At 45.6% G+C, this 15,995-nt stretch overlaps 1 protein-coding gene across 1 annotated transcript in view; it reads left to right on the top strand.

Annotated features, from left to right (window-relative positions):
* The window catches only part of IFT140 (intraflagellar transport 140), a 96,030-nt gene that overhangs the window by 3,769 nt on the left and 76,266 nt on the right, over window positions 1-15,995 (top strand). The window contains exons 3-7 of the mRNA XM_084764180.1: window positions 202-423; window positions 10,459-10,580; window positions 10,714-10,856; window positions 12,065-12,240; window positions 15,068-15,159. Coding sequence (XP_084620306.1) covers window positions 202-423; window positions 10,459-10,580; window positions 10,714-10,856; window positions 12,065-12,240; window positions 15,068-15,159 — 755 coding nt within the window. The remainder of the gene's footprint in view (window positions 1-201; window positions 424-10,458; window positions 10,581-10,713; window positions 10,857-12,064; window positions 12,241-15,067; window positions 15,160-15,995) is intronic.

Raw genomic sequence — 15,995 nt, 5'->3', positions numbered from 1 at the left:
ACCCATGCTTAGCCTCTACGTTCCACACGTGCTGTACTATGTTCAGCATATGTGCACCCAAGCACATGCCAAGGCCAGCTACCACATCTTACTAAATAGCTCTGACCTTAAAATAGCCGATGTGAGTTCTGTGGGTTAGACAGTTGCCTGATGTACCCACCACTGTCTACAACGGGAGATTTTACTTCTTGTCCCACATAGGGTGAGCCTGTGCCTGACACCCACATTGAGAGGTCCTTCCAGGTCACTTCCCTGTGCTGGCATCCAACAAGGCTTATCTTGGCTATTGGCTGGGAGACTGGAGAAGTGATAATGTTTAACAAGCAGGACAAGGAGCAACACACAGTGCCCCTGACACATACGACTGACATCGCCATCCTTAGTTGGAGTACCAGTGGGAGCTGCCTGGTATCTGGAGATAAGGTAGGTACACAATCTCCATGCCCACCATGCACATAGGAATGCATGTGAAAGATGCTGAAAACCAAGTTATTTGAAATGTGCGCTTTATAGATTCAAGTGATCTCTTCAGGCATAACAGCAGATTTTTCCCCCTCTTTTACTGGTTGAGAGTGTCACACGTGCATATAATGTGTTCTGATTAAGTCTGTCCTCCATTCTCTCCCCTCAGATTTCTTCCCTGTCCCCAATACCCTATTCCCTCCCAATTTTATGTCTGTTTTCTTTTTCTTTTTTTCTTCTTTGTATTTGAAGCAACACTTCAAATATTTATTCTATTATACCATCATGTGCCAAAGATACATCTATAATTTTTTTAAATGAACATGTTAGGAAAGTGTACCCATGGAGACAGAGTGAATATCTCAGATACTGGCACTTTTGTGGCACTCCAGAATCACCCACTTCATGAACACATTTTAGTCACCTGGAGTCTAGTTTGTCTAGATCAGGGCTCCTTACCCACAGGGTATTTTGCACTGATGAGAGGCTTAGGAAGGAGATTCCACTGGAATCTTGTGTGCCTTTTGGTAGAGGCAAATGATGCTGTCCAATGCACAGGACATTCTTTATGACAAGAATGACCTGCCGAAACTGAGAAACGCTGGCTTGATTCACAGTTGTGCCGCAGAAATCTTACCAAGTGCACATTTAACCAAAGGTAAGCTGTTGCCGTGTTTCAACAGTGTCTAACAGTCGGAGTGAGGGAAAAGACTCTTCAGCTCGTCTCTTGTCTCCCCATAGCCCAGCCTCTAGCATACATGACGTCTTACAATCGCTCCACTTTCTTTAGGCACACACTTTTCTTTTCTACGTTTAAGTTATTTATTTAAGCCATCTTCTCTTACAAGCAAAGGGATAGAAGATTGGTGTAATGGCCACCATTTGATACAAGGAAAGATGAGCTTAGCATCCAGTGCACTTCCGTGGTCCACACACAGAGTAATGGTCCAAACCAGTGCTGCGGTCCCTCGATGCCTGGGGGGAAGGCCCAGGTTTTCTTCCCTCATCTTCATACCAGTCAGAGGTGGATTCACAGGAGGGTTGCGGAAGAGTAAGGCTACTGTCTCACTAAAGGAAAGGCTTGGTCCTGATGTGGAGATGGGGACAGGAGATGACTTAGGTCTCACATGCTCTTCGAGTTGAAACTTCAAGAAAATATTGAGCATGTTCACCCCAACCCTGGGCAGCATCACAAAGTAGGCGAGGGCCTTCCACCTGTGAGCTGAACCCTCCTCGCTGTGAGCTCCTTCAGCACGGGCCAGCCCGTGCGTGCGTAGCACACACTTCTCGCACCTTCAGAGAAGTTAGAGGACTAGTTCAGGTTCCTACTGCTAATCGCCCAGCATGGTGACGCCCCCTGACTTAGTCACTGTTCTGTTGCTGTGAAGAGACGCCATGACCAAGGCAACCCTGAGAAAAGAAAATAAATTGGGGGCTTGCTCACAGTTTTAGTTAGTCCATGATCATCATGGTGGGAAACAGACAAGTATTTCTCTGGAGTAGTAGCTGAGAGCTTAACGTCCTGATCTGCAGGCAGCAGGCAGAGAGACACACTGGGCCTGGTGTGGGCTTTTGAAACCTCAAAGTCCACCCCCACACAAACACTTCCTTCATCAAGGCCACACCTCCTAATCCTTCTAATCCTTCTAATCCTTCTCATACAATTTCATTCCCGGTGACTCAGCATTTAAACCTCTGAGCCCTTGGGGGCCATTCTCATTCAAACCAGCACATCGCCTTAAACTTCAGGCCGCGGGTACCATAAGGGAAAGGCACTACAGTATAAAGCCTTCCTCAGTGTTCCACTACAGCAAGACCTGTGAAAGGAGCTGGACCATCAAGAGGAGGTGTATAAGCAGCTAGTATATGTGTGCTTCAAGTGAGACATGCCAGGGAGCACCTCCAGGAAGCTGTGCAGGTAGATTTGGGCTGCGACTTCTTTATTTACACAGTAATCCCAGATATTTCACATATTTACATGGCCCTGATATATATTTATTTTCCTAGACTTGACACTGGAAAAAGTTCACAAGTTCCTTGACTGTGTTTTCCCCACAGAGAGCCTACCTAGCAGCACCCTCACCAAGGACTCTATAAATATCAAGGCCTATGTCCACTTGGTGCCAGAGAAGCCTTAGAGAGCTGCATATAATGCCTGCAGAATTTCCCAAAGCCACCTCACCATTGACTTTCTTTTCCTATCCTCTGAAGTGGAAGACTCTGAGTGCCAAAATGCACACAGAAACATTCGTGTGTGAGCATGAGTAGACACACACACAGACACACACACATAAATGTTGCAAGAAATACTTGTTTACCTTTCCTATAGATGATGTCACCTGTGGTTGACACTAATATGTCTACCTTTTCTCTTCCTGTGTGCACTTTTTTCCTGCATATTTGCAGATTCATCACAGAGCTTCTGATCCTTTACTCCTGAATACCTAGGCATCTAGCACCTAAAATATCAGGCCTCTTCCACAAAGTATCTGTCAAATTGAGAAAACTAAACACTGATACACTATCATTACCTCATATGCAGTCCATATTAAAGTTTCTTTTTTTTTTTTTTTTGAAAGATGTATTTATCTATTATTTACACAGTATTCTGCCTGCATATGCCTACACACCAGAGGAGAGCACCTGATCTCATTATAGGTGGTTGTGAGCCACCATGTGGTTGCTGGGAATTGAGCTCAGGACCTTTGGAAGAACAGCCAGCACTCTTAACCTTTGAGCCATCTCTCCAGTCCCTAAAGTTTCTCTTGTCCATCGTGGAAAAATAAAGTTCTTGCCATGTAAACATGGGGATCAGAATTTGGGTCATCAGTTACCAGGCAGTGGTGATGCACACCTTTAATCCCAGCACTCGGGAGGCAGAGGCAGGTGGAGCTCTGTGAGTTCAAGGCCAGCCTGGTGTACAGAGTGAGTCCAGGACAGTCAGAGCTACACAGAGAAACCCTGTCTTGGAAAATCAGGGAAAAAACGGATCATAAGAACCCATGTAAAAAAACCAGTCAAGTATGGCAGCCACACTGCTGTGATCCCAGCACTCAGGCCAAGCACCAGCTAGACTAGCTGGAATCAGCAAGCTTTGGGTTAAGTAAGAAATCCCACTTTATTTAATAAATCAAGAACAACTGAGGAAGACATCCAACATCAACTTTAGACACACGTGTACACATGTGCCCACACAAGCGCCCTCATACATGTGAGCATTGCATAATCACACATGCACACAACACACATACACAAAAATTTTTTGACAGTTATTGCAGAATTGACATTATATCTATCTTTTCCTAATCCAGGATTTAGCCAAGGATCACGCATTGCATTAAGTTATCGTTCTCTGTGGTATTTTAGCCAATACCAATCCCCTGCTCTTATGTCCTCCACTGCTCCCTCTCTCTCTTGGCTTTCATAATATTGATATTTTGGGTCCAGGTTAGTTGCTTTGCAGGTGTCCCTCAGTTTAAATGTTTGACCTTAGCTTCATGATTACTTTCAAATTAAACATCTAGAGCAAGGCTTTCTTGCTGGTAGCTCCGCTCAGTTTTTCATCACTTTAGCCAACACTCAACACGAACAACTTGTAAAGAAGAAAGGTTTAACTTGTAGTTTCAGAGACTCTAATCCATGGCTGCTTGTCCATGCTGCTTTGGGCATGTGGCACATGGCAAGTGTGCATGGTGGAAAACATCATTCACACCATGGCTATGGGAAACAGAGAAGGGCCCAACATCAAATGTCCCTGTCCAGGACACACCTCCCATTAACTTAACTCATTCTAGTAGACCCCACCTCCTAGAGGTTCTAGGACCTAGTATTTAGCTTATGGCCTTGGAAGAGTGTAAGAGTATAGTCCTCATTTGCTTAATTTTTATATTATGCACACATAATTAATTTAACTATCTAATAAACCCTTTAGTGGCTTCTAGTTTTTGATAAACAGACAAAGATGACAGAAGTGCAATGGGAAAGGCAGGAGGGCACAGGCCTATGACATAAGGCATATTTTGTTTTGTTGGGGGTGCAGGCTCTTATGTATCATAGGCATGTATGGTTCCATGCAGAGAGAATGCCTAGGAATGAGAATTTTGCTTAGAAAAGCAGTATCTCTGGGGCCTGAGGATGTAACTCAGTTTCGTGCCCTGGGTTTGATCTCCAGCATCTCATAAACTCAGCATAACGGTCCATGCCTGTAGGCCACACACTCATGCAATGGGGCCAGGAAAGTCAAAAGCTGAAGGCTATCCTCAACTACATAGCAAGTCCATGGCCAGCCTGGGACACATGAGGCTGTCTCAAAACAACCAACAATATCTTGGACTGGAGGTGTAGTTTGGTGGTAAAGTGTTTGTCTAGCAAGGGCAAGTCCCTGAGTTCAATCCCCAAGATTGAAGAAAAGAAAAGAAGTGAAGGAGAAAAATAATAAAAGAAAAGAAAAAGGGCTATGGAGATGGCTCCACAGTGGGTAAGGACATCTGCCTGATGACCTGGGTTTGATCCTCAGGGCCCACAGGACAGAAGGAGAGAACAAACTCCCGTAGTTGTCCTCTGGCTTCCACACATGCCGTGTGGCTCATTCATGCCATAGATAGATAGATAGATAGATGTGACAATTAAGAGTAATTTTTCAAAGATAAATGTGTAGCATCTTGGTAGTTATGTAAATACCATTTCTCTTGCTCTTCAGGATGAATATCATTTTAAGGGATAATTTGGGGTTTTTTTCCCCCCTTCACATCATTTGCCTAGTTTTCTTTTTATATTGGGTTCTTTCTTTCTCTTTTTTTTTTTCAAGACAGTCTATCCATTTTTTTTTTTCAAGACAGTCTATCCATGTATCCCTGGTTGTCCTAGAACTCTGTAGACAGGCTGGCCTCTGCCTCCTGAGTGCAGGGGTCAAAGGCGTGCACCACCGCCACCCTGCTTCTTCCCTTTGTGTTAATGAGCTTTCCGCCTTTCTGTTATGACAATCTCCTGTGAAGTAAGAATAATTCAGGATCTTTATATTTCATCATTCTCATCTTGATGAACTTAAGAAGTAGCTAACCAAACACATTACTCGGGCGTAAAATGAAACCCAGGTGTGAGCTGACTAGGTCCCTTGAGCAGGAATATTTAAGAAATGAAATGTTTAATCCTTCTGAGAAACATCTAACTTTGTGCCGGAACTAATTTAATTATGAGCTAAAGCAGGAAGCTAGGTATAAAGAGTTTGCAAAGCTCCCTCAGTGGGCTTGATCCTGGGAGCGTCTCCACCTCCCCAAGCCCCGCTATTGTGCTCATCAGGGGAAGCACATGGATGTCAGCTCTGAGATGCATGTGCCATGCTGATTATTCATCGTCTTAATCTTAGAACATGTTTTTTTCACTAGAATAATCATTTATATAGAGCACTTAAGACTATTATTTATTTTTATTTTATTATTTTTGTTTTTGTTCTAGAGACAGAGTTTCTCTGTGTAGCCTTCACTGTCCTAGACTCGCTTTGGTCTACCAGGCTGGCCTCGAACTCACAGTGATTTGCCTGCCTCTGCCTCCCTGAGTAAGACACTTGATTTTTAAAATAAAGATCTAAAACTTGTCGTTGAAAAAAAAAAAAAGGGAAGCAACCCAGACCAGCGGAAGCAAAAATATATGCTTAACCTGGTGCCAGCAGGCTATCCGCTGCACTGGGCAAGAGCCCAGCATTTCAGGAAGACCTGAAACATTTCAGTATGACTGTTCTCTGTTATAAGTCCAGGCTTTGGGAAGGATACCGGGGCCACCTCACCCCAGCACCCCATGTGTACCAGTCAACAACATCTGAAGAGGAGGCTCCCCAGAGGAAGAGATGCCTCTAGGGATCTCAGTAAATGCCCGTTAGAAATCCTGTTGCTCTAGGAGAACCTGGAATGCTGGCCTACAGGCGAGGTGGTTGGCCTCCTCCCAGTGTCTCTTGCAAAGGCCAGTGTGAGGGTTGACTAGACCTATACTCCAACGTGCTAGTTTTGTTGTTGTGTTTGTTTGGGTTATGTTGTTGTTGTTGTTGTTGTTGTTGAAATGGAATTTCTCTGTGTAGTCTTGGCTGTCCTGGAACTCACTCTGTAGACCAGGCTGTCCTGGAACTCACTCTGTAGACCAGGCTGTCCTGGAACTCACTCTGTAGACCAGGCTGTCCTGGAACTCACTCTGTAGACCAGGCTGGCCTGGAACTCACTCTGTAGACCAGGCTGGCCTGGAACTCAGAGACCTGCCTGCCTCTGTTCACATTTCCGGCTGCCTGAGGTCAGGAAGCACTTAGCACATTGCACCTATTCACTTACTTCTCTGTCAGCCAGCGGAAGTTTAACTCATAATCACAACTCTGTCAGAGTGAGGCTCGTATGATGGTCTGAGTAAAACATACTATTCTTGGGTACATTTCTAACAGAACTGTACCCCCGCCCTAACTCCTGGTCTCTTAGGTGTGTCATACAGGATCTTAGTAAGGAAGACTAGTGACATATATATGAACTCTTTGCAATCTTTCTGTAAATTAGAATCTGTTCCAAAGTTAGCAGCTTGTTGTAAGAAACTGGCATTTGTGTCCAGTAACTTCTTCCCCAAATAAGCAACTCAGAAATCTGAGTGTATGAATATTCAGGAACCTGTCTAAGATGTCATCTGAGAACTAATTAAAGTCAGAGGTATGAACATCTTGCAGATCTCAGTGTGTGTGAGCCTTGTGTCCGTGCCCAGGAGCCCTCACAGCACTCAGCTCTGGGAAACTTGCATTGTTCTATCTTTTCACGTTTTTTCTCACTGTACAAACAATTTTTAACTTTTCAGAAAAGAATTACTGCTGGGTGTAGTGTCATACACCTTTAATCCCAGCACTCAGGAGGCAGAGCAGGCAAATTGCTGTGGGTTCAAGGCCAGCCTGGTCTACAAAGCAAGTCCAGGACAGCCAAGGCTACACAGAAACCCTAAGCCAGGTGGTGGTAGTGCACACCTTTAATCCCAGCTCTCTGGAGGCAGGGGGAGGCAAATCTCTGAGTCTGAGGCCAGCCTAGTCTACAAAGTTGTAGTGTCATTATTTTGTGCACCTGGCCCTTTAAAGGACCCCCAGTTTCTAGCCAACTAGACCTTTGGGAATGCTTAGCTGTGAGAACCACTAGAAACTATGACCTTCAGGGTCAATTGGCTCTTAGACTTCTGGGAACAGAAGAGGATTTTAAAAAGGCCAGCAAGATTGAATAGGACTAGGGAGTAGGGCTAGGCTAGGGTTAGAGAAGGCAGTTGATTTCAGCAAAAGAAAGAAAGATTGAATAGAGCTCAGGAAGAGCAGAAAGAAGAAGCTGAGCTGAACAGAGAGATATTGTTAAGAGACAGTTAGGAGAAGAACCTACAAAGTAGCAAGAAAAGAAAAGCTACAATTGTTGCCTCACCTTTTTTCACTACTTTGGGGCTTCTTCTCCAGTCTCCTAACAACATCCTCACTGCTCAGCTCAGCTTCTCCTGGCTCATTCTCTTTCCTGCCAAAGCTTGACTCACATTCCCCAGGCGGAAGTCCTGTTCAACCAGTTGTGATGGAGTTTTTAGACTTCTAGCACTTACCTGTGTACTTGATCTGAGGCCTTGGTGACTTCCAGACTGAGCTGTTTCCCTAGCACTTAGACTTGAATTTTCAAGCCTTTCAGTAGTCATGGAGTCATGGCAGAAGTCCTCAGAATAGCAGGCTGGCGGCACACACCTTTATCCCCAGCTCTTGGGAGGCAGAGGCAGGTGGATCTCTGTGAGTTCTAGGCCAGCCTGGTCAATAGAGCTACTTCCAGGATAGCCAGGGCTACATAAAGAAACCCTGTCTCGAGAAGAAGACCTCCCCCCTCCTACCCCACCCCACTACCCTCCCCCCCAAAAAAAGGCCTAAGGATGACTGGAAATAATCCAGTAATTAAAGGAGTGCTTTGAGCAGCAGAGTAAAGAACATTTAGATTATAACCAAAGCAGAAAATAAATACTCAGGAATTCATGCTGCTATAAATATATGCTTACCAGTAAACCAATGATAGACAATTTCTCATGCTTAAGAAGACCAAATAATATGTGTCGATATTTCATTCTTGAGGGATGTCTTCTTTAGGGGTTCTAGTGCTGTGAAGAGACATCATGACCACAACAGCTCTTACAAAGGAAACATTTAATGGAGGCTGGCCTACAGTTCAGAGGTTTAGTCCATTATCATCATGTCTGGAAGCATGGCATGTGCAGGCAGACATGGTGCTGGAGAGACAGCTGAGAGCTCTCCATGCAGATTGGCGGGCAGCAGGAAGAGACAGTGAGCCACTCGGCCTGGCTTGGGCTTCTGAAACCTCAACATCCACCCCTAGTGACACACCTCCTCCAGTAAGGCCACACCTCCTAATAGTGCCACTCCTTACTGGCCTATGGAAGCCATTTTTATTCAAACCACCACACGGAAGTAGAATATGAACTCCCACCCCTTAAATGAGAAATGCACACTGCACCCTTCTTTCTCAAGACTACAGCATCAAAGGGGAGGGAAAAGAGTCAGTTTACGATGGATAAAAGCTACTCTACAGGGTGTCGAGGTCAACATCCACAGTGATGGGATGTGTTCATAGCAGTGACTGCCCAGTAGAGAACTGCTTCTCTGGCCCTCCCCCAGCAAGCCTATAGCCCCCATCCAGTTAGGAGGAAAGCATGAGATAAATCCCAGTGGCGCCATGACCTACACTATACCTGAGCAGCACCTTAAAGCTAAGCAGACAAGGAATGCTGAGGAAATCACGGCCCACAGGAGCTGCAGAAGACATGACAACTAAGTGCCATGTGGAGTGCTAGGCAGCCTCCTGGGACAGAATGGGAATGTTAAGAGAAACTGAAGAACTCTGAAGGGAGGTATATGGATGTGGTCGGTGGTGACATAAATATTAACTCATTCATTCCAGGCAAATGCTTTCGTTTCCCTGGCCAGTGCTAGTGATAGAATTCAAGGCCTGTATGTACTGAGAAAGCATTCTATTGCTCAGTTGTATCCCCAGCCCTAGCTCTTTTGCTATAAGAAATATACCTTACAGTATGGTAGTAGGGGAAACTGGTGCCATATATAGGAGCTCAGTGCTGTCTCTGTAATCTTCCTGTAAATCAAAATCTGTTCTGAAGTTAGCTGTTATTCTAAGCACATGACAGCTGCTATCTGGAGAAGGGGAGAGGTGGGGCTGCAGAGAAGGCTTGTAGTTCTATAAATACTTGTGAATAGTTTGGCATGGTGCAGTATCACTGTTGGGCACCACCCAAGTAATGACACTCAACTTTTTGCTAGTATGAAAGCTAGGCGTTAGCCTAGGCTTGTTCCCAACTAGTTTGTATAACTTAAATTAAGCTGTTTATACTAACCTACATTCTGACACAGGACTCCTTACCTTTCCTTACCATGAGTCCCAGCACCTGTCTCTTCCTCTGGCTGGTGAATCCTCCACCTGATTGTTTCCCAGAGTTCCTATCTCTGCTGAATGTCATCTCCTGCTTTGCTATAGGCCATTCAGTTCTTTATTAAACCAGTCAGAAGGTGATAGAGAAGATGTTTGCAAAACTGTGAGACAGATGATGCTTCATAAAAATAACAATACCAGCTGGGCCTGGTGGCACACTCCTTTATCCCAGCACTTGGGAGGCAGAGGCAAGAGGATCACTGAGTTCGAGGCCAGCCTGGTCTACAAAGCAAGTCCAGGACAGGTAAGGCTACTCAAAGAAACTCTGTCTCAAAAAACCAACAACAACAACAACCACAACAAAAAACAAAGCCTAGCCTGTACTGAGCTCTCTGCAGGTACCAGAGTCAGCATTTGAATAACGCAAAGGCAACCTTTACACAGCGCACATGCAGTACAGTAAATTTTGGACCAAGGAACTGCCAATGTTGTGCTACTCCATTTATTGTTCAGCTCCAACCACTGGTTCTGTAAGGATGTGTTCCTTTCACGTGTTGTTGGCCTCCTGCAGCTTGGGGTCCTGCTCTTGTGGCGACTGGACCAGCGAGGCCGAGTACAGGGGACACCACTCCTGAAACACGAATATGGGAAACCACTCACCCACTGCATCTTCCGGCTCCCCCCTCCTGGAGAGTAAGTACGAAGCCCCACATGGTCTGACTTATCTCTCCCTTCATCCTGGGGGTGGGGTGTATGGCTCCTGACCCGAGTGGTCCCAGCCCCAAGTCATTCTGGGAATCTTGATTGCTGTACCCTTTACTCTTAGGGATCTGGTTCAGTTGGCAAAGGCAGCAGTAAGTGGGGATGAGAAAGCCCTGGACATGTTTAACTGGAGAAAAAGCAGCTTCGGAAGTCTCCTGAAGACGGGGTCTCAAGAGGGGCTGTCTTTCTTTGTCAGTCTGACGGATGGTGAGCAACTTGGGATGGAATTGTAGGAACCGAAGAGTGTGAGGGAATCTGGCTGGGCTCTCAGGCTGGCAGTAGTGCTTGTGTGTAAGATGAAGGCCTGCTGCAGTGCCTGGGTGCTGGGACTCCTGCTTAGCGGGCTGCACTGTGCTCCAGCAGGGACAGCCAGGCCATCTTAGTTCATGCTGAAGGGCTTTCCTAAAGTTTTGTTTGTTTGCTTTGCTTTGCTTTGAGATAGGATCTTAATATGTAGCCCAGGCTTGCCTCCAACTTATGATCTTCCTCCTGCCAAAATCTCCTAAATGCTGTGACTACAGGCATACATCACTGTGCTCACCTCATGAGGAAGTCTTTAGGATTTGGTTGATTTGTGTGTTAATTCATTTTTCCCTCATTGGTCCTCCCTCTCTCTGTGTCTCTCTCTCCCCCCCCCCTCTCTCTCTCTGTGAGTGTGTGACACTTAAAAATTAACTTAGATGACTTTGACCTTCTCATTTAACAAGAATGCAAGTTATCCTCTTTCAGAATTCCTGGCTTCAATTCCCAGCAACTACATGGCAACTTACAATCATCTATAATGGGACTCAATGCCTAATCTCATATGCAAACATGCATGTAGACAAAAATGCCCATATAAATAAAATACATAAGCAAATCTTTAGGGCTAGCGAGATGGCTCAGTGATTAAGAACCCTGGCTGCTCTTCCAGAGGACCCAGGTTCAATTCCCAGCACCTGCATGGTGGCACACAACCATCTATAACTAAGGGGATCTGATGGCCTCTGTGGGCACTGCATGCATGTTGTACACATACATACACTCAGGCAAAACACTCATAATCATAAAATTAAAAATATACATACATACATACATACATACATACATACATACATACAAACAAAATTTTAAAATGTACCAAAAGATAGTGAGTAAAGATGATGGAACAATTACAAGGCTACAGAATCAGATGGTCTGGGTGCTAATTGATACCATCCAGGAGAGTAGTGGCTAAGGAATCCACAGAGACAGCCAGCCGAACCAGTAAGACAGAGATCATTTCAGAGACAGTAGCCTGAGAAGCACTAGGGCAAATGTCTTAAGTTCTTATAAAGACAATAGATGTATTGTCAGAGCATCATTAAGGAAATAGAAGCGGTTGCTCATGGGTATCATTGAGAGACAGATGAGCTAGGAGCCACCTCTTTCCTTAGGGACAGTGCACTATGTGGATGAAAAAGGCAAGACTGCTCAGGTGGCATTCACAGACAGCTCCATCCAGATGCTGTTCTACATTGAGAAGAGAGAAGCACTGGTTGTGGTTACACAGAACCTCCTCCTGTCGCTCTATGTGGTGACTCCTGATGGGGAAGCTGAAGAAGTGATGAAGGTAGGTGAAAGAGCACGGTGCTGCTAGATTATGCTCAAAACCTGGGACCAGTTTTTCTTGCCTGCTTTAACTCTTTTCAATCTTGGTTAGCAAGATTGAAGAGCTGTCGCTTGTAAGAAGGAGCAGCTAACCTAGCCGTTCAGTGTCACATTCTACTGTGGGCCCTTTAGTAAAAGTGAGGAAAATGAAAGATTTTCAAGCATCTCTGGATAAGTGTGGAGAGGATGAGGGTTAAGTAGGCTTGCTCCCAGTCTGTGCCCTTCTCAATTAGAGAATTCACCGTCAGCACCTCATTGGACTTCCACAACAGAGCTGGATAGACCATGAGGCATTGTCCACACTTTCCAGCCCCGTGAAAGTGCTCTGAGGAGGCTTATTTACTGGCCCAGAGCTGGGGGTGGCATTGCCCAGTGTCTGTTGCAATGGCACTTTGGCAACATGGTCTTTTACATCTGCTGTTTGCCACCTTAGGCACGTACTTTATTTTATACTGTGAACAAATGCTAGTTACCTTGGCTGAACAGTAACGTTTAAGATACCAGGATGTCCATGAAAGACATACCTGTGTTGTTAACTCTGAGACCCTCTGCGTGTTTAAGAGGTTCACTAGGAAGGCATCCAGTGCCACATGCTCCTGGATAAAAGTCACTTGTATTCCCTGTACAGGTCATTTGAGAGGACTGCTGCTTGCTGCACCCATTAATCTTTTGCTCCCCTAAGTATATGTAAGTGTTTTGCCTGCATATGTGTCTGTGTACCACATACATGCTTGGTGCCCTTGGAGGCCAGAAGAGGGTGTTGAACCTCATGAAACTGGAGTTGTGAGCCACCATATGGGTACTGGGAGTTGAACCCAAGTTCTCTGGAGGAGCAGCCAGTGTCTTAACTGTTGAACCATCTTTGTTTCTTTCATCAGTTAAGTTTTTTGTTTGTTTGTTTGTTTGTTTGTGGTTTTGTTGGGAGTCAGGAGGGTTAGGTTTTGGTTCTTTATTTGAGATAGAGTCTCTTGTCGCACCATGGTCTGGAACTTGCTGTGTAGCCAAGCCTCCTAATCCTCCTGCCTTAGTTCACTCAGTTCTGGGGTTATAGGTATGGGCCCAGCTGGTTTCTTGATTTATAAGAATCTATGACCATAGACAATGCTGAACTTTCCCTTTTAAAAAAAAATTTTTTTTTTTGGTTTTTCGAGACGAGTTTCTCTGTAGCCTTGGCTGTCCTAGACTTGCTTTGTAGACCAGGCTGGCATCAAATTCAGCGATCCACCTGCCTCTGCCTCCCGAGTGCTGGGATTAAAGTTATGAGCCACCACGCCTGGCTCAGAATGCTGAACTTTCCCTAAGGAGGCCCTCCAGCTTAGAGAGCTCACTGTGTCCTGGAGCAGCAGCTGGGGGTAGTCGCTGAGTTGCAGGGACCTGGTGTCTCAGTCAGCTTGAGCCAGCTTGACGAACAGCCCTTACTATATAAATTTCTCACTCACAGTTCTGGAGGCAAGAAGTCCCAATCACAGCTGGGCTGTGGTGGCACTCAGGAGGCAGAGGCAGAGGCAGATCTCTGTGAGTTCGAGGCCAGCCTGGTCTACAGAGTAAGTTGAGGACAGCCAAGGCTACACAGAGAAACCATGTCTCAAAAAACTTACAAAAATTTTATTCAAAAAAAAAAAAAAAAAGAAAAGAAAAGAAAAAGAAGTCCTAATCACAATTAGGCTGCAGCCAATTCAGATGGTTTTGGTTAGTTGTTGTTTTGTTTTTGTTTTGTTCTGGGTTTTATTTGGTGTTTTGAGACAGAGTTTCTCTATGTTGCCTCGACTATCCTGGAACTTGCTTGCTCTGTAGACCAGACTGGCCTTGAACTCAGAGAGCTGGCCTCTACCTCCCGAGTGCTGGAATTATAGGTGTGCACCACCACAGCCCAACTGCCAAATTCAGCCTTTGTTGAGGGATTGCTTTCTGGGTTATGTGGAATGGCCTCTCTGTGTCCTTGCCTGGACTCTAGAGAGGACAAGAGGACACAGGGTGCTTGAGGGAAAGTGTGAGCATGTGTTGTCTGCTGCCTCTGTCCATAAGCCTGAGTCCACAGTCTCCATTAATTGCCTTCTAAAGGCCCTACCTGCACATGTAGTCACAGAGGTGGTTGGTGCCTCAGCATATGAATGGGATGGGGAGGGAGAAGAAACAGTCAGTTCCTAGCACCTTACATCAGGAACCTCACTAGCTCCTTATTGGTTGTCAAACTCTTGGAAATTTTGCTTTCTGCACAAAATTAGGATGGGAGATCTTCTCTAGAGTATTGTCATGACAGAACAGGCAGTGCCCAGCCTGCTCAGTATTCACTCTAGAAAGGCCCACTGTGTACTAGGTTGGACATCACTTCATGTGCAAGTTGCTGCTGTTTGCTTCAACATGTTCTTTTTTTTTTTTTTTTTTTTTTAGAATTTTTATTTTATTTTATATGTCTGGGTGTTTTGCGTGCATACGAGTCTATGTACCATGAGTGTACCTAGTGCCCACTGAGGCCTGAAGAGCTTGTTAGAGCCCCTGGGACTGGAGTTACAGACAGCTGTCAACAGCCATGTAGGTACAAGCTGAGAATCAAACCCTGGTCCTCTGGAAGAGCAGTCAGTGCTCTTAGCCCTGAGCCGTCTCTCCAGCCCAACCCCTTAAAAATCAGGCCAGCTCTCCATTTCCACTGTTTCCCTGTGCGGCGGTCCACCCTCGCTCATTGACTCTCAGTGATGTCACTGAAGACCTGATGCCAGGCTAACACAGCTTGATCAGTCATCTCAGCGAGAGTCGTGAGCCCTTTTCAAGTTGCTTTTTTCCTCATACAGGTAAAGCTGAGTGGGAAAACCGGCCGCCAGGCAGATATCACTTTGATAGAGGGCAACCTTCTTGTGACAGCTATCGGGGAACCAGTGCTCAGGTGAGAGCTTGTCTTCCCACACAGATCCCTGGAAAATCCTGTCAGAAACAGGCTCTCTAGTATACACGCAGGAAATGCCCACTGTGCTGAATTTTCACGTGTTAGACCAGTCGGTCTATGTAACTAAGCACAGGAGGCCCGAGGAGTCCTCACCTACTCTAGCTGTGCTCCCTGCCTCCCCCGTGCCCTCAAGCAGGATGGCCATGAGAGCTGCCTTCAAAACCCTTTGCCTGGTTTGGAAGAAATTTGTTTTTGACCTGGAGTCTCGTTGCTGCTGTTTATGCTGCTCCAGCAATGTTCCTGCCTCTGCCTCAAGAAACTAGGACTAGAGGTGTCCACTGCCAAACCTAGCTCTGCATGACTTCTTAAGAATGGCATAAACAAAAAACAAAACAAAACAAAAAAAGACATAGCCGGGCGGTGATGGCATGCACCTTTAATCCCAGCACTCGGGAGGCAGAGGCAGGTGGATCGCTGTGAGTTCAAGGCCAGCCTGATCTACAAAGCAAGTCCAGGACAGCCAAGGCTACACAGAGAAACCCTGTCTCAAAAAACAAAACAAGAAGGGCATAAAGAGAAACAAGCACTCTGGTATTGTTTTGGCCACTCTGTTGAGCATACTGTTCACTGTTGCCGTATGGAGCTGGGATTCCTGCCTTCTCTTCTTCCTCTAACGGCTCATATAAACTCTGCTTTAGTAGCCCTCCTTTTGAGCTGTAAACAGGACAACACCCAGGAGTCTGTAGAGCAGAGCCCTGAGTTTTCTTCCCAGGCTCGATGCAGCTCAGGTGAGAGGAGGGCACTAATATCACCTTCACAGCGTGTTCCCCCTTCCA

Source organism: Acomys minous (genome assembly GCF_964271855.1).
Source record: "Acomys minous genome assembly, chromosome: 16".
Taxonomy (NCBI): Eukaryota; Metazoa; Chordata; class Mammalia; order Rodentia; family Muridae; genus Acomys; species Acomys minous.
The sequence above is the reverse complement of the archived record's forward strand: the minus strand, read 5'-3'. Positions and strand labels throughout refer to the sequence as shown.